Source organism: Heliconius melpomene, chromosome 21 (assembly GCF_056956725.1).
Source record: "Heliconius melpomene rosina isolate 202511_hmr_F chromosome 21, ASM5695672v1, whole genome shotgun sequence".
NCBI lineage: Eukaryota > Metazoa > Arthropoda > Insecta > Lepidoptera > Nymphalidae > Heliconius > Heliconius melpomene.
In genome coordinates, this window is record NC_140409.1 from 6,650,086 (window position 1) to 6,676,577 (window position 26,492).

At 32.5% G+C, this 26,492-nt stretch overlaps 1 protein-coding gene and 1 long non-coding RNA gene across 8 annotated transcripts in view; one reads left to right on the forward strand and one right to left on the reverse strand.

Moving 5' to 3' along the window:
- The window catches only part of trio (trio Rho guanine nucleotide exchange factor), a 63,144-nt gene that overhangs the window by 28,827 nt on the left and 7,825 nt on the right, over positions 1–26,492 (reverse strand). For all 7 annotated transcript variants that reach the window (XR_014879313.1, XM_085206510.1, XM_085206509.1 and 4 more), the window contains 16 exons: positions 18,723–18,882; positions 18,092–18,223; positions 17,243–17,447; positions 16,789–17,017; positions 15,668–15,968; positions 15,387–15,587; positions 13,892–14,157; positions 13,631–13,798; positions 13,324–13,450; positions 12,723–12,934; positions 11,507–11,639; positions 8,298–8,558; positions 8,032–8,193; positions 7,672–7,754; positions 7,288–7,372; positions 1,041–1,290 (listed from right to left, as the gene is read on the reverse strand). Coding sequence is in view for 6 of the 7 variants with exons in the window: in XM_085206510.1 (XP_085062636.1) it covers positions 1,041–1,290; positions 7,288–7,372; positions 7,672–7,754; positions 8,032–8,193; positions 8,298–8,558; positions 11,507–11,639; positions 12,723–12,934; positions 13,324–13,450; positions 13,631–13,798; positions 13,892–14,157; positions 15,387–15,587; positions 15,668–15,968; positions 16,789–17,017; positions 17,243–17,447; positions 18,092–18,223; positions 18,723–18,882 (2,975 nt within the window). In the remaining variant the exon portion in view is untranslated. The remainder of the gene's footprint in view (positions 1–1,040; positions 1,291–7,287; positions 7,373–7,671; positions 7,755–8,031; positions 8,194–8,297; positions 8,559–11,506; positions 11,640–12,722; positions 12,935–13,323; positions 13,451–13,630; positions 13,799–13,891; positions 14,158–15,386; positions 15,588–15,667; positions 15,969–16,788; positions 17,018–17,242; positions 17,448–18,091; positions 18,224–18,722; positions 18,883–26,492) is intronic.
- Positions 4,104–5,594, forward strand: LOC146527062 (uncharacterized). The gene is made up of 2 exons (XR_014879314.1): positions 4,104–4,673; positions 4,768–5,594. It is a non-coding gene; the product is annotated as an uncharacterized LOC146527062 (long non-coding RNA).

Here is a 26,492-nt window from a genome sequence, read left to right on the forward strand (position 1 = left end):
TTGAACGTTTTTTTTTTCTGGTTCAACTTTTATAATCACTCACACAAATGAAAAGCTCAGCTAAAACCTCGCGAATTTTTCCTATATATATTGAAAGCAGCTTTAAATGACTAAAAAATATATATTTTTAATTAAATTGAGATATTTCATCGAACAGTCATAAAAACAAATAATAAGAGTCTTTCGATTCTTAACAGCGTACATGAATTTGTTATCGTAACAGGATATACAAAAGGGTTACCCTGACAAAGGGGTAATGTTGTTATTAAGTAAACAGTAACTTGTAAAATTGTCGTCCAAAAAGAGGCACGGTCATTTTGATGAGGATTGAAAATTATAGAACACAATCTTAGTTTAGTGTGTTATTGAAGTAAAGACTGCATGGGATTGGAAATATCCAATAATATATTTTCATATAATTGGATTGAACATGATTACAGAAAAAAAGCTTAAAGGTATATCACGAGTATATAGAATAGCGAAAGTAGTATATATGATAGCACTTTTAATTTCACGGAAACCTAATGATGTATTACCGCCATTCCGAAAACATTCACTCAGTGATCACAAAACATCTTTAAAATCGTATAAAATAAAATTTACTTACTCGTGTATTAAAAGAAAAATCTTATATTATTAAAATATGTTATTCATATTTATTATTTTCTTATAAGTGGGCAGTTTATGTATTTTTTTTGAGTTCAAATTCTATGATCAATTTGAATAATGACATTTTTAGAAAATATTAGTATTTCATATAATTAATCAAACAATAATTAAAAAACAGTATTGTGTAATTAATTTCATAGCCATTATTTTAATAGTTTTATACTTATTACTTACCAAAGTCAAATAATTTTATTCAAAATAAGGACTTGACCGTCAAATACCAAAAACAATTAGTAGAGGTGTTTTGCCAACATAAATATTATTATTTAAACGTATTCATTCATTATAAAAGAGAATTTAGAGTTTGATGATTTTGGTCAATGTGTCTTATTTGTTATTTCTTTTATTTATATACAAGTTGTTTAACTTACCTATAGCCTCGTCTGATGGTTGACTAAGGGGGCGTCGCGACGGCGAGGTCTTCTGATGTGGCTGTGGTTTAAGAACGGTAGCTGGTACCGCGCCTTCTTGCGGTGGCTCACCAGGTACTCGCACCATCCACCAGTCCGGGCGTACGGCCCACGCCTCCAGCACCTCCACCTGCTGCCCCTTAGTCACTGACACCTCGCCGGCGCCGCCAGCTGTATGCTCAGCAACCACCCATGTCATTTCAACTCCTGCCTATAAAAATATTCACTTCATAATAGCCGGTTCATCTAAGCTCAAAACATTGAATAATATAAAACAAAAGTAGATCTAGTTTGAAAGGTACAAAAATCGATAATATAGTAGTATATATTTTTATAATTTCTCGTCGTATCCCACATATGTAGTGGATAAACCCAATAGTTTTTTCGGAACATTAAGTATGTTAAAACTCCGTATGCCACTTTCAGCCGACCTTTCAAGGCATTATGTGTTAAGCTGAAGTCTAAGCCGCGCTTTGTCTTAATCAATGGACGTGATCAACAATCAATTGATCAATTGAAGAAATTAGGAGTGGTTTTAAAATATAGTTATTTTACATATCATCGAAATATGGGGAACGGCTTCGAAATGTAATATACAACGCATACAAACATCACAAAATAAAATTATCAAATCACTTTTTAACTATCCACATTTAACACCTACAGAAACACTATACAAAAACACTAAATTAATGAACATAAAACAATTACACAACTACACTACATGTATTCGAAAAATCTTAGATGGAAGTGTTCATACGGAGATTGCGTTCGAGATCAAAGGCAATCAGAACCAACATCACAGACGAGCGCATAATTTGATATTACAAAAGACACGTACTAAATATGGGAGCAAACTAATAACTTTTCAGGGAGTGATGCTATTTAATGGTTTACCGCAAGCGATTAGAAATTGTAAGTCGTTTGATGAGTTTAGGTCCGGGTTTCGCGCGTCCGTGCTTGGCGATCATTCTCTTCTTAAGAGGTGAATGATGGCTGGGCAACGGGCGTGGATGAGGTTTGGATTTGGATCCATTGGATGACGGTTTTGTTTTGTTTTTTTATGTTTTTATTAGTAATTTTACTCTTACTTATATGTTAATTTTTATTCACATTTTGTTTTTACCTAATATTTACATTTTTATGTTAACTTTATATTTAGATTTTATTTTTACCTAATGTTTACATTTTTATGTTAACTTTATATTTACATTTTATTTTTACTATCAGCTTTGTTCACTAATGCCTTTTTATATTATATAATATTTCTTTTATTTAATTTCTTATGTAAATGACATCGTCGTAATGAGAATAAAGATCTTTAAACAGAAATACAAAAAAAAAATAAAAAAGAATAATAATCGTGAAACTATTACATCAAAATCGTATTAAGAAACCAGTTATAATAAACAACACAAAAACTGTGTGTAGTTTTGAGCAATATTGCCGCTTTCGTCCAGTTCCTATTTTGTAATCATAAACGTCTCGTCATTATCTTTGCTTTCCAAGTCCGAATAACATTCACGAAACAATTATAATTAAATGGAGTTTCATTCCTACATTACTTTTTTAGTACACATAAAAGAGTAAGAGTTTCTATTCAATAATAAGACGACCAATAGTTTAGAATTTGCATATATAATTAAAACTCAGTTCTGACAACAACATTTATTTTAAATAAGAAAATAATCATAAAACGTACTTAAAATAAATCTCAGCAAGTCTTTTTTAATACTTATTACAACAAAAATGAATGATGTGAGTGATGCTTGGTGGCCGGCGATGTACCTACTGATCAAGGTCACGCCCTTCAACGTGACGTCAAAGATTGAAAACAACAATTTAAGGTTGCTTATAGTAACGCCTCTTTTTGCATGAGTGACTCAGCTCAGTGAGAGACACCAGTATCGACTTTATAAAGAGATTTATTTACTTTATGATTTACTGTCTATACATTATGTTACACAAATTAAATATGGCAAAAAAGTATTTAAAGCTTCTTTTACTTTAAATTCAAATAAAATCAAAATTACATTTAAGAGTCATTTTAAGTAAAATGATCTTATTAAGTGAAATTTATAGTAATGTAGGCTGTAAGTAATTTTATGCTAAAAGTATCATATATCGAACGGAGTGGTAGAGATAACGTATATGGTAGGTGATAACACCAATCGATCAAATCGGACATATACACAATGATAAGGTTAATTCCTTTTTCAAAAATAACCATTTATTGCAACAAAACAACAATGTAATATACGAAAAACACATTATTTAGAAAAATAATCACTTTTAGAAGTTTAGGAAAACTATAATTATAACATATAAATATTTATTCCCGATCACTAAGTAACTTTAAACAGATCTGATCGAAATATTTTAGTAGAACAAATAAAATATTACATTTTTAATATATAAATAAATAAATAAATAAATAAATAAATTTAATAATAAACATTATCAATATATATTGAAGGCGTCATATAGCTGTGATTTTTACGTATTGGATTTTAGTTCATTTGGCTTTTTTTGAATATATATTTTTTTTTTTGATATATAGAATAGTTTTAGTTTTTGTGAATTTAAAACATGTTATGTATGATTGGTACGCTCTCCTTAAGATTACTTCAATATTTCCGTAGGAATGTTACAAATGTAGTTTTAATCTTTAGAAATAAAACAATTGTTATGGGCTTAAATTTATTTGGTAAAATTATTGCAACAGTTTTACGAAAGGTACTTTGCCTTTTTTTAATAGTTTTACTTATACCTATTTGGTAAATGCATCAGCTTTCTTGAATGGAAGTACTGTATTTTGTGTAAAAAATTTTTTTTTTTATTTTTGTAGAAAGAAAATCTTTAGCTTACATGACTATTTAATAATGCTTCTAAAAAGTTATCGTGTGCCCTAACATTAAGTACTAAAAATATTCCGTTTTGTATAGTGACACAATTTGCTTTTCAAGGTAATTAAACAATATATTTATTCGTTTATAATATGTTTGAAATATTATAAAAAACAACTATTAACAAACAACAAATATTATGCCGACATAAAATTGTGAAATTCAATGTGTTTTATATATTAAAATGACATATAATACGAAAGACTTCGAAAAGTTGAAAAACAAAAAATAAGTTGAACAAGCAGTGGATAATAAATCGATATCGTTATGTTTGAAAAATGTCATTGTTTCGAGTCGTATATATATAAATAAAGTGATAGTGACAAGTGTTTAACTCTGGATTTCTTTTAATGGCACTTTGTTTACAGTAAACTCAACTACAGACGCACATCAACATGCAAAAATACATTAAACGAGCGTTATACGTTTTATATTATACGAAGCGTTCACATTATGTACGATTATATTTATAGTAGTAATAAAATACTTCAGCCTTGTACTACAAATATTCACAAATTGATATTATATCAAAGTGCAATACGAGCGCGGCAATTAGTCGGTCGCATACGAACTACGAAGCGGACGCAGTGAAAAGCCGGCAACGGGTAATGACGGGTAAGACGCATTCACCTGTCGTTGACGGCCGCCTTTGAGGAGACGCGCATGGAACGAGCTCGGAGTGTCAATGGTATGTTGACGTGAAAGCGCAGAATGGGGTGCGCTAACAGAGTTTTGTCTGAACCATGGCAAAGATATTTTACGGCGACTTTTATGTTGTTTAGGAGTTACGGACAAGGGTGGATGCAGAGGTGGGGTGGTGGTCATCGTCAGGCACGTGGCGCTGCGGGCGCTGCGGGCGCGAGCGCGAGCGGAGTGCGGCTGTAGCGAGTAGCGACCCGCCTCGTCCGATGCGGCGCGCGGCGCTGTCGCCACTGCCGCGCATCGCGCCGCTCGCCGCTATCGTTCGCTATCTTACGGACGAAGACCCGTTCATTACGCAGCCTCCGTATCGAGCTACATTTCCGAATTCACATAATTTCAAGTCTTTGTGAAGGGTAGACCTAATCCTTTCACGCGGGACCATTTTCGTATTAGGAAAACTGTCGTTTGATTGTCAAACATATTTTTTGTGCTTGTACTAATTTTCTTAAATTTTGTTCCGTATACCTACACTGTTATTCATATAATTAAAATACATTTGAGAATCCTATGAATATAATTATTATTTTTACATTATCAGACCATGGTAACACCTAAGATACTAATAACTAACTACAATGTAACAAGATGAAGAAGTTTTTTTTATCCGTTACGACTATTTGAAATATAATGAAATCGATAGAATTATTCATGATCAGCGTAGAACAGCAAATTTATAATTTGTATTTGATAGATTTACAGTAAATTGGTGATCTCAAGCATGAGAACCATGCTGTTGAATATAATTTGTTATAATATTAAATATTATAAAAAAATGTTTGAAAACAAGTGTTAAAGTCTATTATAATGTAAAAAGACTTTTATTTATAAGAACAGGTATTTTATAGACTAGGTGCTTACTAACTAACGTAAATTACAATTTAATGTAGAGTACCTACTCTACATATGGAACATCGTTTTTTTTTTTCGTTCTTTTACTTCTTGATTTTTTTAATAAAGGAAAGGCTACGTCGTGAGGGGATTAGTAAACTGACTTTATGATTTCCTAGTGATCGGCATACGGCGCTCGTGTTTATTTACGTGTCTGTTGTGTTACCACCGCACCGTTCAAGTTGGCATTTGCATTATTATTCTCACACAGTTTCTTTTTTTATTCAGCGTCTACTACTATTTTTATATTTTTTATCTTATAATTTGTTTTAATATCAAAATAATAATATTTTTTTTACTTAAGAATAATAACGTCCTCGACAATTGGTGAAAAGCAAGAAAAACGGTACAATTTTATTGAATTAAAAGATCTAGAAATATAAAAAAAGCCGGACAAGCGCGAAACGGGCTCTCCCATCGAGAATTCGGTACAAAAATGAGAGGAGTCGAGCTTTTTTCTGAAATTCAAGCTGAGCTCAGCCAAAGCCCTTTTATTTGATACTTCAATTGAACTAGCGGCTTTAAAACCAAATTTTGCACTCCTTTGAATGCTATTATTTTTTCCTGAACAGGTAATACCTGCAGATGCTAGCTGCCAAAATGCCTAATTTTGATTTCCTTTATAGTATCGAAATACGCGTTTTTTGCTATATTTATTTTTATTTTGCGGCCATACATATTTTTTAAGTAAATGTAGAAATACATTTGTTCTGGAAATCAAATGATCGTAAATCTGAGTAGGTTCGAATTTCAACTCGATATCTCCAAGCGTTCTTGAGATATAGGTTCTTGATAGACCGACAGACAGACGGATAACAAAGTAATCTTATAAGAGTTCCTTTTTTTTAACAGGTACGGAACCCAAATAAGAAATTAAAACGTCCGACTGTTTACTAGATAGAAATACTCTAATTAGGTTTTACCGAGACTCATTAGCGGTCTAGCAAAAATTATTACGGCCTTTAAAATAGTATTACATAAGTTATTACTAAATGAAGAAAACTATTGATGTAAAATATTTTAAAATAATGTTTAGTTTTAGTACTTGAAACTTTTTGATGGCATTCGATAAATATGTTAAAACAGTATGGTTTAAGAATAAGAATCGTGCAATTGTAATATTTGTATATATATGTATATATGTAACCATGTTTTTTCTCTAAACCAAAACTTGAGTAAAGCGAGTCTATTTTGCTGGACGTTACACGCGTTAGATGCACGTAACTATAAAGACATATAATATGTAGATACTGAATATAAATAGCTATACAGTATAGCCTAGACCATCAGCCCCGTTTGAAGAATTCTACAGAAGTAAGATAACCTGGAAGAAATTTTGGGCACTATAAAAGAAAAAATACAATAAGAGCGTCTCAAAGAGCGATAGAAAGAAGTATACTTAATATAAAGAAAATTGAAAAACGACGAAGTAAGGACATAAGGAAAAGAACAAACGTACAGGACGCACTCATCCAGGATCTCAGATTAAAATGGCGATGGGTCGGTCACATCGTTCGTGTTCAATACATTTTTATATACTACAGGTGAGCAGAGTAAGATTACCAAATGAAGAAGAATGATTTGAAATGTTAAGTACTCCTAATAACATTCAAAATGTAAACTACGATTTAGAATAACTTTTTTATTATTATTACTACTCAACATCTGCTTAAATATATTTTTTAATACATGCCGATATCAAAAAATCTTACCTTGTCTGAGTCCGTCGTGTTGCCGCTACCAAACGATGCTAGCGAGTTGCGATCAAGATTTTCAGTATCGGTGTCTTCAAAGTCCCTGTGAAAAGAATTTATATTAAATAATTGCATATGTAAGAATTTTTACACAATTCTTAATATTTTCCAATGTGATTACAATGCACATCACTAGGTTTAAAATATTTCACTCTTTTTTAAATTACTTTCAAGATGTATCCTTCATATATGTATGATGTAGCAGGGTAGGCAGACCTATTGTTAGGACCCATCATTCCCCAAGCGATGCCTAATTCTCGAAACATCTGTTACTAGAGCGAGGAAAGGAAATAATATGGAGAAATTTATATAACTTATATAAGCAAGAATTCGAAAGCTTACCGGCTGGAGCGTTGTGAACTGGCAGGACGAGCACGAGCTGGACTACGCGGCGGCTGGTGTAATGCACCGCTAAAGTATGTTTCCTGTTACCAATAAAGTGTAGTGTTAATAATTCGCCTGTTTCAGTCAATTATAATAAAATAGTAAAAATATTTTGTCTGGACATTTAGTATTTTACAGTAAAAATATATTTTTTAAATTTCTTGTTATTCTTGTTGTTATCGTTATTTTACATGCCATAGGGAATACGCCATAGGCAATATGTTTGTTATTTTACATACAAACATGCATCTTGAACAAAATCAAATGACTTTATATTTATTTATAATTGTCGGATGAATCTATTTCATCATGTCGCACCTGTATAACTTCCCTGAGTCGTCGCACCCAAGTCTGCTTAACGTCTAGTGAGGGCGCCTTAAGTACGATACGACAGTCGCTGGCCATCGGTTCCCGTCCAGTCCATACAGAGAACTTGCACTCATCGCCTTCAATGTGTTCTGTTACGCCCAACTCGGAAGTCTATATTCAAAATTAAATATATTATAATAATACATATTTACATATTACGTTATGAAACTCTGTATCTATAACTCTATAATGGTATTCAATTCATAAATACATACCATGAATTTCGTCTTGAAAATGTATTTGGCTTTTCCATGAGTATCCTTGACTTCTTTTGCCAAAAGTAAATGAAGATCAAAGAGAAAGACTCTTCTTTCTCTGCATTTCTTAATTATTTGCCGAAGGTCCCATACTTGAAAAGAATCTTGAAGAACAACTTCGCCTAAGCTGTCTAATGGTACGTCACAGCCCTCCAAGTTTGACAAGTGCATGGCATCATTAGCCTTTTTGGGAACCGAAAGCATAACTTCGAGGCCGTCCTGCAGACAAAGCATTGTTATAACAACAATTTAATAAATAACTGAAGTCTGATTAACAGTTTAATGTTAAATCAATGATAGCCAAATAAACTTATATATTCGCAAAAGCTCCTTTCAAAAATTTCCTTTCACTGGGTTCATACTCTACACATTTTGGGAAATCGACATTAAAACAATACAAAAAATATTTAAATGTAAAAATACTTTTTACTAATATTTTGTATATAAATAGAATCTTGATTCTCATTCTTGTGATACTGATAGTCATCATATATGAACGGTATGAGCACGAAAAGTAGTAATTATTACGTACACAAATAAATAATATCACACTATTTGGTATGATATTATTTATTACATGATGATGATATACCCTGTTTACTGACAGTCATTTGAACAAATGATCTAAGTAAATTGTTATAAACAAAAATAAATGTAATTCAGCATCACGCGACATTCCTTATAACTAAAACTTAGGATATGCGAGACTCAATTACAATATTGTTATTAATATATTATTTTATTGATAAGGCGTCCAAGGAAATCCAACTTGTTACATGTGTGATACCACAACAACTTAAGGTAACATATTTGTTATTAATACTTAAATAGTATAATGTATTGATTATTTTAAAACAAAAATTCGCGTTAGTACATTTATAATCATAAAATAGAAGTAATTTATACAGTATCAGCATTATTTGCACTGTAACTGTAATACACTGGAGACAAATCTCGTGATATTGTTTGTTATCAGTTCTACTACCAAGAGGTGCTAATTGATTATTTATGATGTATAATATAACATAGTGTACGCGATCACTCATAGTAGACACTCATTGTATGGCGTAAATACAAATGTCATTGAATCAATGGGTTATATTTAAATTATAATAATAAACTAACAACACATTTGACTAAGCAATGTTAAACTTTCTAATAAATAGATGTATCAACACGCTTATTTATGTATTGTCACAAATTCATTATAAATACTGAATAATATACATACAATATCATTTTTCGAAGCAGGTCCAATCCTATTTGGTCGATGGTTATGTAGATATCTCAACATTATCAAAACCAAAGAGTCCACTAGATCCACAATCATAACATATTAAATATCAAATATTTGCAAAAATATTCCACAGCTAAGGTTGAAAAATATGCTAATCACTGAGCTTCGTTAGAAGTACACTACACACATGAATCACAAGGAAAATGTTGTTTGAAACTAATTGTCAATTTATAGCGAGCTAGTGTACCAGTTTATTTAATTTTCGTACTGTGTATAACTGAATAACAAATGTTTAAGCCGATAGTGCGTAATGGTTGTGCCCCATTACAAATCATTAAAGTTCGTTAACGATGAAGATAACAAATCAGTCAAATTAGAAGTAGCCGTTTGAGGCTAACAAACTAAACAAATGTAGGATCCGGATATTTTTAAAATCATATGTAAATGAAAGGAAAAAGTGAATATTTTTAAAAAAATCAAGGCCAGTCTATGCGCAGGGGCACAAAGTGTGACTCTAAACGCGACTGGTTGTGGGTTCGATACCCACTCGAGGGAATTAATTATTATTTCTTAATATTTTCATTTCTACGCTCTGGCAGCAAGGCAAAAGCCCGGCGTTGCCACACGTAATGCCTCAAAAAATTCAGCGGAAAATGGGGAACGGAATGTCTTAACTAGGTTCCCTCTGCATTTCCTGCTGTATGCGGGATACAGCGTGAAAGTGATTTGATTTATAACATCCGAAAAGACATATTTCACGCGCACTAAAATCACAAGAACTTCCCCAGATATGATAACATTTTATTACAAGATTAAAACTCACAACTTAAAACAACACGCACTAACTACGTACATTGCAAAATATGCATGCCCAAAATCACTTCATAAATATAAAATATTACGGGTTTGTTGAAGCTAAACGAATAACTGAATGTCTCCTCAAACCGATTATTAAGATGACAAGTCATGGGCGACAATAGATAACATATTAAATCACTAATACGAGTATATGTATGCAGCTAAAAATCCCTACGGTTCTAGTACATCGTAAAAATATAACAGGTATTTGTCATAATATATTCGAAGTATTTTCATGAGTAATCGTGAGCCATGACGTAAAATTCGTAAGATTTTCTAATTACTTTCTGACTGTAATTATGCATTTCTGTTAATCACACGGGCAGCACCAATTAGATAACGATATTTTAAGAATTAACTAATTCTCGTTGTTAAAAATAACTTTAATGTTGCAACTATAACGAAACGATTTATTATTATCACTGATATAATCGAGATTTTCAGATGAAAAATATACTTGAAAACTTACCAGATGGTTTCTCTATCGTATATAGTATTTTACCTAGTGATAGTACTTGAAGCATAACACATAATATGCATTCTTACTTCGCACGTATCCGTCGAACCAAGAAAAGTACTGTTCACAATTTTATCTTATCAACACTTCTTATCGTTTAAACTAAGTTGTAAAGCGATAAGAAATAGTACTATGGAAGACAATGTCATAAAATATAACCATTCTTCTTTATCAAAAAGATTTTATAAATATAAATAATTCATAAGATATGAATAACAAAACCATCAAATTGGAAAATCTAATCTTTGTTAGAATTGTGTAGAAAGAAAACATATTTAAAATGTACCTTATAATCAAATAATACGTTTTATTTATTATGATATTTTATAAAGAGAACATAAATGTAGCATTTCGATTAAATTATTTTGGTTTCATAAATATTTTTACTATTTGTTATTTAATAAAAATAAAATCCATAGAGTGGCAAATTCTTTTATTTTAATTGCATTCAAGAAGTAATTTTCGATAAAGTTTTTTTAATTTCGATAAGATTTATATATAGCATAAGTTACAGGTAATTAGAAATTAACTCACTATAGATGCATAATACATTACCTTAATTTCTCCCTGTCCCTCAGCACAACAAGCTTGTAGATCTTTTAATAATAGTTGGTATTTCGTAATTCTTTGTACTGGCTTAATGAGATAAGCCGCTAACGGATGCTCCAGTTTTTTCTTTCGTTGCACTCTATTGAAAAAAAAATGTTTCTCATAATTATAATTAAAAAATGCAGTTCTCAATAGGACTACCTAATATCGAGCATACAGTAAATGTAAATTAGGTTTGTGACAAATAAAATATGATTACTCAAGTATATAGACATTATCTAATATGATAAAGCGGAAGAGTTTTGACTTTGATTGTTTGTTCGTTTGCTTAAACGCTAAAATATCTAGATCTCCTCGTCCTCCTTTTTTTTATTTTATTACGGCGCAAATCTTAATTAGCCTTAAATAATGGAATACCAATAATAATAAACGCCGTATTTCCAATTGCTTTAAGCGCGTGCAATGCAGAGAATAGTTAAATATATGTCAGTACATTGTATGACAAAAATATTTATTTTTATTAGTTCTAAAAAAAAGTAGAAGTAGAATAGACATAGCTGTCTAAGATGCAAAGGTTTCAAAATAATATTGGCTATGATATAAAAGCAAGTTAAGCGAGCGAAGCCACATTTGAGTTTCTAGTATTATTATAAATGTGAAAATTTCTGAGGATGGATATTCTTCCACTTTCATAGTAGTAAACTAAAAAGTAGCAACTTTCATATAAAAAGCGTTTCCCACTTTCATATAAAAAGCGTTTCCCACTTTCATGTCAAACCGAACCTAAGGTCTTTTCTTTTTCCCGAACAACACAATAAAGATCGAGAACCCAGTGTTAAAATACTTTGGTTCTCATATTCTGCCTAATTTTCGGGATATTGACATTAAGTGGTGAAAGTAAACGCCGCGTGTTTCTTTATTCTTATCAGAGGAAGGAAATGGGAAAATAAACCCACAAATGTGGCTCTGGCGCCATGATGTCCTTCTTATTGTTTTATAAATCAGTATCACGCTGTATCCCGTATATAGCAGGGTAGGGAAAGGGAAGCTAGTATTACGATACTCCGTTTCCCATCTTCCGCTAAATTCTGGAGGCATTGCGTGTTCAGTGGCGGAAGTCAACGACGCACTCTGCCTCGACACCATAGCGAAGAAATGAAACAACATACACTACGCCACTACTAGCCTCTTATATATAATAAGAAATAACAATAGGTCTAACCTATCAAAATAATCTCCAGCGTGTTGTACGACGGCGGCATTGCTGTCCGGCTTGTTGCGGCAGTACGACACGTACATGTCGAATTCGCGCGCCCACGTCACAAAGCAATGGCCGACGTCCTCCGGCATCGTCTCGTACTTGTCCAGCTCGCGCAGGAACACGCGCTCGTGGAACCGGTGGATCTCTTCGATGTTGCCGAATATTAACTCCTCCTGCAATATTACTTTACTAATGTACTAGTGTCTCACTACACTATATCACTATAAGAACATAACATTCATACTTATAATAAATTTGTAACTCATCGGTCTCTATACACGGAAGATATTATATAAGAAAAAAAAATGTTATTCTTTAAAATTCTTTGTTTTTCGGTTTGTTTATCTGTGCGGTTGTTCACACTAATCGTTTTGAAAATGAATTGAAATTTTACCTATTATTGTATGGATAATGATAATGTTATAATATCACGAAACTAATTCAGATGAGAAAATATATAATTGTGTAGTACAAGTGGGTGTGTTGCTTTTAATAAATACTATATTATACTTAATATAGTATTTAATAAATGTATGAAAACATAACAGTGTTTAACACTAACCTTTCCTTGCAACGCCTGGGGTACAGACGAAGGATCTGTGCGCATTTCCCGCAAATAACAAGTTATGCAAGTTTCCAGATCCTTGACATATGCACGTTCAGTTTGAAGCAGCTCCGCCATAATAAACCTGTGCAATTAAATTATTAATAAAAATAAAAATGAATTATTTATAATTTATTTACTATTGTTTGACGATTTGTCATCCAATTATTATTTAAAATGTCCGTCATAATTTAAATATGAAAAAGAAATGTAATAAAATATTATGCTTAAAAAAATCAATCAAAAAGCTTATGTCAATACTTACTCTTTCCGTCTTGCACTTCTTCGTTTGTCATCGGCGGCGGCGGCGGGCGGAACTTCGGCGCGAGTCTCGGCTTCACTTGTCTGCACGGAGCTCAGTGACGCCGCCACGCCTGAATCACTCTCTGCTTCACTTTCACCACCTTCCATGGAACCGCTAAATTCCGCATATCTGCATATAAATATGATAAAAATAATATACATATATGTGTACGAGATATATGTATTATATTCTTTTCAAAGTTACAATGTACATAGTATGAACCTTGCGTCAACTGCTGCCACCCATTCTTTGATCTGCACAGCGTGAGGGTGTCCCTTCTCGACGAGGCCGTCGGCCAGCTGCGCCAGCAATCGAACGCGCTCGCGAGACTCGCGCGCCACGCCGCCGGCCGCTGCCGCCGCCGCCGCGCCGCATCGCTCCTGCGTCTCGCGGATCCACTCCACGGCTGCGCGGGCGGAGCGCTCGAACAGCGCGAACTGTTGACATTGCTCGAGGCGCTTCTTGCGAACAGTCCAATGCTCTAAAACCTAAAACCGAAATATAATTACAGGTTCATGTTTATAATCTTTTCTTTTTAAATTCCGCGAAATATTTAGATTTAATGTAACGAATATAAATAACAAAAGTAATATATATTTGTTTTTTACTGGTTGTATTAAAATCATGGCCAGGCTCGTCATAACTAGTCGCAACGTTCATAACTTCACATGACGGAGCGACGACTATTATACAGTGTGCAGTGTGTACAATTCACTATAACATTAAACTTATTGTCCTCATCGTCACCCAAGCGTGGTAACTGCTGAACCAGGTGCCACAAAATATAAAACTGCTCTAAATATTCATTCGGCTGAATGTACCACACTAATTTACATTTGTGTACTTTAGGTACATGCGATACAGTAATAATATAATCAATGAACCGAAAGAATTTATTTCATAAACATTTTCGCGCAATGTAATTTGAATTGTTAGGATGGTAAACAACAGAGTGCAATCACAACAAACTATATTGTTTGTTTACAACAAAACTATGCATTGAAATATCGTAAAATAGTATCTTGGCTATTTTCATATTGGTACCCGGAAAATAATAAGCACTAGATTGTCTATTCTTAGACATACGTGATCGTACATATAAATTTATACATAAGAGCATGAAAACGAATTTCAGTGTAAATATTGCAAAATGCAAATGCAACACTTTCTATACTTACTTTATCTAAATTAATATTCACGGTGGCCGTTCGTGAAAAACTGGTTAAGTACGAGTCTCGCTTACCGAGGTTTTCGTACGATTTCAAAATTGTAGGTCAACGAGAAGTGCAATTTATAAAAATTGATAAACTAATTAACTACGTTCCGGGTGTATGCACGCAATTTAGAAAATTTTGATATGAAATATCGTTTACACTTTTTTTTTTTTTATTTTTTTTTAGGTATATATCGTAAGTTCTCACTTCATTTCATAAATGTACGTCTGCGGGAAATTAAGCAAATGAGTAATAAATATTATTTTTTTACTTCAACTTAAAATAAAAAATTACTGCTTTAGTTACAAACTGTATTCTCTAGCCGTTGTGGTGCAGTTAGACAAACACTGACTGATTTCGCGACAATTGAGGCTCTGGTATGACGGTAAAGTGGGGCGTTAAATTCCGTCGACGGAAAAATTGGGGGAAAATGGAAAGGATACTCCCTTTGCCTATCTTATCTTATTATACGCAGACAAAATAAAAAAATAGACGCCAAATACCTTATTCTCTTGTGCGAGTAGCGTATCCAGAATGGCTCGCGTCTGTTCGTGGTGGGCTTTGCTGGCAGCCACGGTCTGTCCGTGCACCTGCGCCGACCGAGCCGCGTACTTGAGGAACGTCTCCGCCGTGCGCCGCGCCAATGTACAAGCTTTGAGAAACGCCTCCTTTTGTTCGCCATGTTTAACTATTAATGCCGCTACCTGTGCATCAAATTATTTGCATAGATAAAACACCAAAAAATACTTTCGTAGACATATGAATAAAACTTATATAATTATACCTGAGACGCCTTATCTAAGTTCTGCGTATGTGAAGTTTCGTCGCCATCATTGGTTATAGAAATGGCGGCCGTAGCCGCTATAAGTATTCCAGTGCTGGAGGCGGAAGGCGGTACTGACAACGCCACTGTAGAACCACACCAATCCTCGTCACGTCGGTATTCGCGCTCGAGTGAATCGAGAACGGAACACACTTGCTCCGCAGTCTTGTAGAAATTAAGAGACGCTGTTACTAACTTATGACGTTCTTCGGCACACGTCACTAAACGTTGCCATCTTTCTGTCACTTCTTCAGAAATTTCTCTGTGAAAATGACAAAATTTATGAACGGAATTCAGTTATTATATTGTATGTGTGTATATCTTAATAATGTATATTTATTATTTTAATCAGTAATAAACCAATATTCAGTTAAGTCAACTGTTTAATAGATTAATACAATAGTATTTAAATACTAAAAGTTTATATACGAATAATTCTTAAAGATAGATCAGATTCATAACTATAAACTATGTTTCATATTTCGTATCACGCGAATCTTTCACGTACATGCATATTTGGTAAGGAATTCGTACACTAATATGATCCTCGAGATCCTATTGCAGTCTGATGCAATCATTAGTAAGTTTCCATGGTTTATAATATGATTTCAATTTTATTATGTTTTAAAGAAAATAACTTATGGTCAATGAAAAAAAAAATAAGAATATTAATTATGAGAGAACTAATTATATAATTTATATATTATATTATAAAATATTGTAAAAGATATAAAATATAATTTCCAAATTTAAAATGTTTCAAAAATGTATCAAATATCATGTTTAATGTTATTTTTATAAAATAAAATTATTATATTATATTGTTAAAAAAAAATAGAATAACATTTATTATTTTTTCTTTTTTTTGGAAGGGCGTGTAGTGTATATATGTGTGTGTATATCCTAATAATGTATCTTTAGTATTTTATTCAGTAATAAACCGGTATTCAAGAAGGGCATTTTCATTAGATATCCCTAACGCCCCACCTTTACAATATAATAATTATTTAATATTAATGTATAATCAACTCATTCTAGCGTTATATAAATTATAAAAACAAAATGACATTCTATTCGCATACCTAATAGTGTGGGGGTCGTAGTGATTAGCTGCGCGCAAAGCGTCTGCTCTGTATTTAACTTGCACAGCACTAGCGTGAGTCTTCTCTACTGCCACCTGGAACTGGTCATGTTCTCTCTTCAGTTGTTCCGCTTCCGACAGGGTGCCCGGTATAGAAAACGAAGCCGACAGCATCGCCTCCCCATTTCTAATCCAGCTAACAACTTGCGCTGCGTCTTTTTGAAATTGACCTGTTAAATTATTAAGCATTTTGAAAACTTTTGTACAATTCTTATTAAATAATAATATTTGTCTTTTAAAATTTAATGGGATTTAAGTCCACAATTGGACCAGTGTGACTCCTCTTGTATAATTTTTTGTATTATTTTTCAAGGTAATTTATAAACCTTTGATTGTTGTTTATTTTATTAGCAGAAGTGACTACGTAAGTTGTTATTAATTTATGAAAATGTTACCCAATTGAACACATTGTTCGAATCGAGCGCGTCTTTCTTCTGCCAGTTCCTCTAAATCTAGCTGTCTATCGTGCAGGAACTCAAGCAGAAGTTGCACTCGAGCCTGTGCATCCATCGGAGCTCCTTCTGAACTGTCAGAGCTGGATGCCATTACGTCAGAAGCCTCCGCAATCGCTGCTGCCAACTCTTGTCCTTGTTGAACTACCTTAAATAACAAAAAAAATAAAACAGGGTTTTAAACCATATTGTGGAAAAAGCATCTCATAGATAGAAGGGAACTTGGCAACCTAATGTTAAGACAGGAGCAGTAGCTCCCTTCCCCAGTTTCTTCCGAATCCTCGATGGACTTCGATCTTTACCTCGTCACCAGGAGGGAATGAAAATGTTAAATATATTTTTTTCTCGAGTGCGAATCGAACTCGAGAAAACCTATCGCATTTACAGTCGCACTTGTTTCCCTATGCCACGACTGTCCTAAATATATGTATAAAAATATTATATGTCATAAGAGCAGACAAAGTAGAGTTAGAAAAAATAAAATTTCACGCTGTATCCCGCACACAGCAGGCAGAGTGAACCTAGTGTTCATTCTGGAGGCATTGCGTATTGAATGGCAGGGCTCAACGCTGCGCTTTGCCTCGACACCAGAGCGAAGAAATGGAAATATAAACGTAAACAAATATATATATATCACATCTCGAGTGGGGATCGAACCCACAACCGTTGCGTTACAGTCCACCCCTGTGCCGCTGCGCCACCACGGCCTAAAGTAGAATTTATTTGTAATATTATATATATAGTTTTGTAAATATATCTTATGTTTAATAATGATGTAAATAAAATGAGTACTTGGAATGTAGCGTGCTGCATCCTGGCGACACTCTCGTTGTGCCCCGCGAGCGCCTGCTCCGCCTGTTGAGGGTCGCGTGGCGGCTCTGTGCGCTGCAGCTCGTCGCCCCACAACTCCAACCGCGACGACACCTATAATAATTAGAAAATTATGAACATAGTCGTGAGCTCTGAGTCTCTACTGCGCTCTATTTAAAGCAAATAACAAGTTAGCGTGTAGCAATATTATATTTTTTCTAAACATTACAGTTTAGTATTTATCTTTTTCAGATAAATACCGTAGACCTAACAGAGTTTTGGCACCAAAAATACAATTTGAACCACGACGAAGGGGTCAGTTAAAATTATGAACGCGCTATATAACAAATGAATTGACGACATATTTTAATATCGATAAGTAACAATAATTAAAAATCTAGGGATTCTCTTTTGAATGTAAGATTTCTTTTCACCGCGAACAAAGCAAGCATTATTAAAACAGGAATGTCATTGTGTTAACGCCAGAACAAAATATTTCGTTCAAATTTTTTTCAAATATTTTTATAGTGTGTATTTAAATTTGATAATTTATAGAAGATTAACAAAGATTAACGATATTTAAAATATTTTGAAAGATAAAAAAAATACCAACCTCAAGAGCATCTCTCTCAAAATGACGGAGCTGCAGTGTGAGCTCCAGACGACGTTCACGATCTGACCAAAGTTCTTCCAAAGCACTGCGAGTCCCGCGTAAACGTTCTAAAGTAGACTCTACTGCTGCTGTACTTGCAGCTTCTGTCTCCCCAGATGATCTGCATGTAATATACACTAGTTTAATTAAAAATATTGGAAATATATATAACATTTCGTTATTATACTCGTATAGCAGTATTGTTAAATAAGATATATATATGAATAAAATTAATAAGATATAACGATTCCAAGGAGTGAAGCAAGACCTTACTACTACAGATGTTTAATGTAGACGATACCTCAGTGGTACCAGTAGAAACAAAATAATCTTAACTAGAATTAATAGTATTAGACGGCATAATATTCACTTTTAAAATTTATAATAAGAAACAAACAGAATCTAGTCATTGAAGAACAAGCATATTAAAAAATATATAATAGTCAAAGACGGTGATTAAGGACAGATATTACTTTATTCTTACGTGATTTTCTATACTGACCTCCACCGCAAACATTGTACAGGAGATTTGTGTCTATGGGATCGTCGATGATATTTGAGCATTTTATAAAAAAAATGTTCATTTCACCAGGCGCCACAATAAGTTTGTACACTTCGATACGTTCGATCACTTTTTTTCGTTTCGTTACTAAATACTGTATACATATTGACCATTTACAATACAATGTAATATAGAAATTTTAACGATTACGTAGAGCAAATCAGTCACATGTGACCTACACAACCAAGACGCCTACTGTTATGTTATGGTCGGCTAACGAATCTCTTACGCGATGCTTTACGGTAACAAATATTATATTTCTCTTGCGTATGTGTTAAATTAATTTCTTCAACATCACTCAAATAAGTTATTAAATAAAATAGAAATAAATTATTATGTAACGAGTCATTCATACTACGAAAGTATACATATATAAATTTAGACCATATATATGATTTCACTTTTATAAAAGTAAAATTTAATTTAAAATTTTGATAATTTATAATTTCACTTCAAAGTAATTTCAATTTTTGATCTCCTGAAAATATGAACAGTTCGTGCGAAGATGGTTTCTAATGTCGCCGGAGCGCGGCATTCCTCACGCGTCGGCAACCAATCGGAACCGCGAGAGAGATATGCATCGCTCTCATGACTGCAGTAACACCATGCACTTTAATCATAACGTGGTCGCTTTATGCTCTTACTCCAGTAAGACGAGACCAGTCGTGGCGCAGGGGCACAAAGTGTGACTGTAGAAGCGACTGGTTGTGGGTTCGATCCCCACTCGAGGAAATAAAACATTTATTTAAATGTATATTTCCATTTCTTCGTTCTGGTGTCCAGGTGTCAGTTCCGCTACTCAACACGCAATGCTTTCAAATTTCGGCGGCATCCTGCTGTGCGGGATTCAGCTTGAAGCTGATACTCCAGTAAGACACATTTTATTGATTGGATACAATTGTCAATTATATATTTAAATTATAAGTATATACAACAAAATAACGCGTCTATCATCAAACAATTATTTGACCCAAAGCAAAAAATTATGGTTATAGCTGGCCTATTTCTTTAAATGTCTTTACTAACAGTACTTTACTAAAAGCTACTCTTTCTTTTTCGTGGTTTGGTTTGGTAAACAGTTCAAAGAGCATATTAACAGAATATAAAGTTTTATTAGGCTCGTAAAATTTGTACGTGATGGAAAGACTACGGGGGCCTAAGTCTGACAATTAGATCTTAGTGGTAATTTTATGGATCGTTAAAATGCATTTATCACATAGTCTACATCCGGTGGAATATTTTTTCTAAACGTACATGAATTGAAAATTGTAAACCATTGCTATTCAATTAATATATATATTTTTTTATTTGAATCTAATAAGATTACACAAAGAATATATTACGCATAAAATAAATGCAACAACTCTGGATGAGAAATATCTATAATAGTTCCAGTAATCACTGTAAAAAAAGTCAGTTGTAAACGGAGTAAGAAAAAGCTTATCATTATAATGCCTGTTAACCGCGCAATACCTTATGGTTCGTAAAGTTTCAGATATCTTTACGGATCACAAACTCTCATACTGTGAATTAATACCGAAAAATAAACAATAATTATAAAGATGAAAAAAAAAAACATGATCGTTTATTTATTTCTTTAATTTACTATCTTAAATATATGTTTCTGTATATAAAAAAATACTATAAAAGATATATTGTGTACTTTCAGTGTTTCATATCGACAATGCTGGAGAAGCGACACTATTGTTTGAAGCGGACTACTGTATGAGCCTGAATAGCAAACAAGTTTCAGCCTCGTTGCATTATGAACGTAGCGTTCCGCGAAATTATTTGTAAATGAACTTACGGAACAATTACTAAATACCGAACCGACATTTGTCGCTAGTACATAAGCTACTGAATTAATGATTTACTAGTTTATCGGAATCATAGGTTCTGAATAAGCTTAATTTCGCCAGCTTAGAGTGTAAACCTGCTAAGCAAATTATCAAGATAGAGAGAAGATAGAAGTGTTTTTAAAATATTGTGAGTATATAGGTGTCTACAGGTGTAACTCGATCGACAGATAAACTGTGGTCAAAGGGTAGAGGGCCTCAGTACCTATCCTTTTCACCGCCATGTTTGTTCAGCGATTTTCAGTGGTTACGGATTCTTGAAAAAAATTGGCTAATACAACCCAACTGTTGGACTTGCATTCGTGGTTTTTTTTTCTCACTAGCTTAATAATAACCTTTATATAATAACGATCACGAACTATAACGATCAGTCTATAAATTTTGGAAATACGTGTGTAATTAGTATTTGTATTATCGTTTCAATTTCATAAAAAATACTTGTATTCTCTATGATTATACGAATGGTATAAAAAAAACATAACGAAAGACTAAGAACAAATTTGGCAGGTTTACACTCTAAGCCGACGATGTTTTTAAATAATATAATATTATTTTTAAATAATAATAGTTTTTAAATAATATTATCACTTAATAGGTAAAGTTATTTCTTGTTTAAGGTTTTTGATAGTTTTACACATATTTAATGTTTAACAACACAGGCTTTATTTTTATAAAAATAAGACAATTCAATTGAATATTGTGCAGGCCAATAAATAAATGGTTAAAATCAATACTTGTCAGTGAAAAGTATTATGTTCCATGAAAAAAAATATAAAAGACTTTCTAAGAAGCTAGAATGTTTATTCGCATGTATTGTTTAGTGCACGGAATGCGACAATATCAAGAGAAATTAAATATCTAATCACGCCAATGTATAAGTCCTATTGGCGGCATTGTTATAATTCATATATAGATTCTGAACTTAAAATTCATTCCTTGATTTAATCCTACAAGAGGAATCAATCATATATATTTTTTTACTCGTAAGTAAATTAAAAGGTACATATAACTTTTAACCTGCGAATAATTTTATGTGAAATTAAGAATATCTCTATAATTGTTTAACAAACATAAGAATAAATTGACGTAGTAAATAATAAAAATATTTTTTGTTTGTAATACGATAATATGCACAATTAAATGCACTGTTAAAAATTTTAATTTTTTTTTTAAATAATGGTAGTTATAAACATGAAAAGATTGAGAAAGGTTTAGAATAATTTATTTTAATAGTAAAGGTTAATAGGGATGGGTTATAATTTATTTTAATAGGATAGGTTAATATTTTTGTGAGATACTTCTTAACAGAGACGTTCTCATATTATTGTCTATTTACTTAAAAAAATATCGTCAAACACATATCAAATATTTTACATATTTTAATATGTTATGTCAAATAATTATCATTGATCTAGAGAGTATTACTATTGATTGCACTTACCTGTCGGGTGTTTGTGCAATATATACCGTATATCTATAATATATCAACTATGTTTGAAAAAAGTCAAATTGAAATAAGAAACTAGCAAGAATAAATTTTGCAGGGATGAATCTAGAGTGCTGAGCGTGAGGGATGTGAGGTGGAGGAGGCGGCGGGATTGATCACCGGGTCTCGCTCGCCCCAAGCGACCGGAGGCCGGAAGCGCCGATTGTGAGACAATTTAAATCACTCAACGAAACTCATCAACTGTTGCCGTCGACTATCCGACATAGACTTCTGGTATTTCCTGGTATCTCTACCATGTCTTAATATTATTATACCCTTATTAAATATTTACATATAATAAAATAGTAGAAGAAAATAAGGTTTAAGATAAATAAATGAAAAATATTTTTATCATACAAGCGATAACCGGTAAACTGTATGAAAAAGTAATTTAAATAACGTGAAATTATAAATCTTAATTAAATAATACGTTTTAGATATTAAAGTGTAAGAATTGTATGCTATTATAAAATTTTTAAATTATAGATTATTATAAAATTATTAAATTAATGGCTAACTACGATTGATTTGAGTTTTTTTATGAGGCCATAAGTAGATGTACCATTTGAACTATTCAGAAATATTACACAAAATGTTAATAGGCACCCTAAATTTAGATTAATTTATAAGAAACAAACTTGTACAGTTTTTATTACGAATGAATGATTGTTTAAACTCACATATATTTTAAATTCATTACTATAAATAATTACTTTAAAGTAAGATAACATATTTATCACTATACCGAGATAATTTCTTAATATTTTTATTGCATAACATGTGAAAAATATTTTACTACTTATATAAATGGTTATAAATCCGATACTTGAAAACGCGCGCGCCAATATGTAGGCGAAATAAACGTCTTCCCGCGTTCTCTACAGTTTGTAAACTGCAGTTGACGCGGGATACGGTCGTAAGAATTAAGAATGGCGACGCGCGATAGAGATCTAAAATTTTACGGATAACTTATATCACTAATTTGTTAATATTTAAAATATAAAACATTTATCAATAATTTAAAGTCAATAATTTTAAGTCAACGCCAAAGAAAATGATGGTCTCAGATTATTAACAATCCCAATAGGCTCGGATTATTAAAAATATTAACAATATAATCAAATTACGAGGAATCTGTTACTATTTGTTAGGAAATTTATACTTTAGAAATTCGTATTGTGGGTGCTAGAGTTCCGTAATCGAATAGCAAATCTTTCGATACATGATATTAGTCTGTCTGTGTGTATGTCACAGTCACATTATTCTGAAACTATTAGAACTATACAATAGAAAATTGGTAGGTGTAAGATGTATATTTTGAACTACATTACCATTTTAATACAAAAATAAATGAGTGGCGCCCATTGAAGCTTAATTTCTTTTATCATCGAACTTATACATGCGGGGTGTATATTATATAGCTATAAGTCTCTAAAAATGACATTGAAATATCTAAGCCCATTTTTATTCAAAACTATGCTGTAAGATGTACACTTGCGCTTGACCGGTAAAATCAACTAGACTTAAGCATTACATGAAAGTTGTGTTGTCGTTGCGTTCGTCACTTATGGAGCGAAGACTTCAGCACTGTAATGTGATTTTTATATACAACTTCATATATAGATATACTAGTGGACCCGAACGCGGCTACGCCCGCTTGAGCTATACGAATATTTATTAAATATATTTATGAAATTATTTTCAGTTTTCAATAGAGAGATGCGTTAAGCAAGCACATTTTGGGTGACGTTTGACAACAAACTTTGCAAATCGTTGCTTAGCAACGGCGGTTGTTATAAACATGGCGGAATAAATTGCATGTCAAATTAATAAGTATTTTAATATATTGATATATATTTGGATATCCAAAATATTACAAATATGAGAAAAAAAAGTATCCTATGTTCATCCCGGGACCCTCAAGTATCTCTATATGTGTATTTTATCACAATTAAATTAGCGGTTTGGCCCTGATTGCGTAAAAGACAGACAGACAGACAGACAGAGTTACTTTCGAATTTATAATATAGATATATTGACAAAAACTAAGCGCCTCTGTTTTATTTCATAGCATTTCAAAATAGTTGTTAAATAGGAAAACCTTTAAAAGGGCACGAGTCCAGTTCCAGTCATCCTGGACTTCGGCGCCGTCGCCGTTGAAGCCATTCGTCCTCTTACGGTAAACAAGTTTGACTGGACCTGATTCATTACGCACTTTGGAGACGTAAGGGAGTTCGTAATTTTTTAGAGCTATAAGTATTCGAATGTGTAATTCATATCTATTTTTAGATTGTAAATAACAAAACAAAGGGAAAAAGAAATAAATTATAATGTTGATTCTTTTAAAAAATATTCTATTTTTTTACGAGGTAAGCAGGCAATTAGTGTTCCTAGTGTAATGACACTCACGGATATCCATTAGTTTTTTTTAATTTAATTTCACAAATATTGCAAGTATATTAAAGTTAAATATTATTTTAAAGATAATAGTATCCCAAGTATCGTAATCCATACCTATATTATAAATTCGAAAGTAACTCTGTCTGTCTGTCTGTCTGTCTGTCTGTCTGTCTGTCTGTCTGTCTGTCTGTCTTTTCCGCAATCAGGGCCAAACCGCTAATTTAATTGTGATAAAATACTCATATAGAGATACTTGAGGGTCCCGGGATGAACATAGGATACTTTTTTTTTCTCATATTTGTAATATTTTCGTTATATACCAATATATTAAAATAATTAATTTGACAAGGAATTTATTCCGCCATGTTAATAACAATCGTCGCTACGCGTTGCTAAGCAACAGCTTGCAAAGTTTGCTGTTTTAAGAAAACGTCACCCACAGTGAGTTTGCTTAATGCATACATGGTGCGCGCCGATATAGATTTATACAAATCTCTTTATACAAATCATTAACAAAAATTAGATGATTTCTATAATTTGATATTCATCCTTATGAAAATAAATATAATAGTCACTTTTAGCATTTCATCTAGATGGAAATTATAATTTACTGTATAACATTCTAATAAATAATTAAGATGTGACTGCTTCCAATCCGGCGTAATATGAGTATGACCGACGCGAACGGGCGGATGACTTTGATGATTTTGTAAATTTTTATAGATTTTCGAATTACTATTATTTTTTATGTAATTATTTGCTGCTTATAATTAATTTATCTCAGTTCGGTTATCTATACCGATGTTATACACTTAAAATATCGTAATTTTAATCATTTGGAATTTTATTTAATATTGTTCGCAAAAATTAATAATTATTTAATATAGAAAAATGTTTAGTACGCGCGCACAGCAAACTTTAGGTTTTTTTTTCTAATATTAAGAATTTCCTTTAGTTACTTTTACTTCTTTGGTTTGTTCATTTCGGTTACTCAGATATTTTTTCTAATAATAAATCTCCACTTATTATCTCCACTTATTTTTTAACTTATTTTAATTATTTAGGCTTATATTTTCGCGGGCGTAGCCGCGTCCGGGCCCACTAGTAATAAATATATAATAAAACTAGAAAAGTGACTGGCGTATTACCAATTTAGTATTTTCAAGCTCTTTAAAAAAATAAGTCGTTTTTGTTTTTAATTGTTACAAACAAAAACAACAACTTTTAACCCAATACCTCCACGAGTTTCTGAGAGTCTTGACAGAGAGACAGACAGACAACAGAGTGATCTTATTATGCTTCCTTCTTTCCTTAAAAACTACGGAATCCTAAAAACACCAGCCATCCAAAATGTTGGTTAACATTATTTTTTTCAAATCGATTTTAAGTAGTAAGATTTGAAAATACACAATGATATTAATCAAATT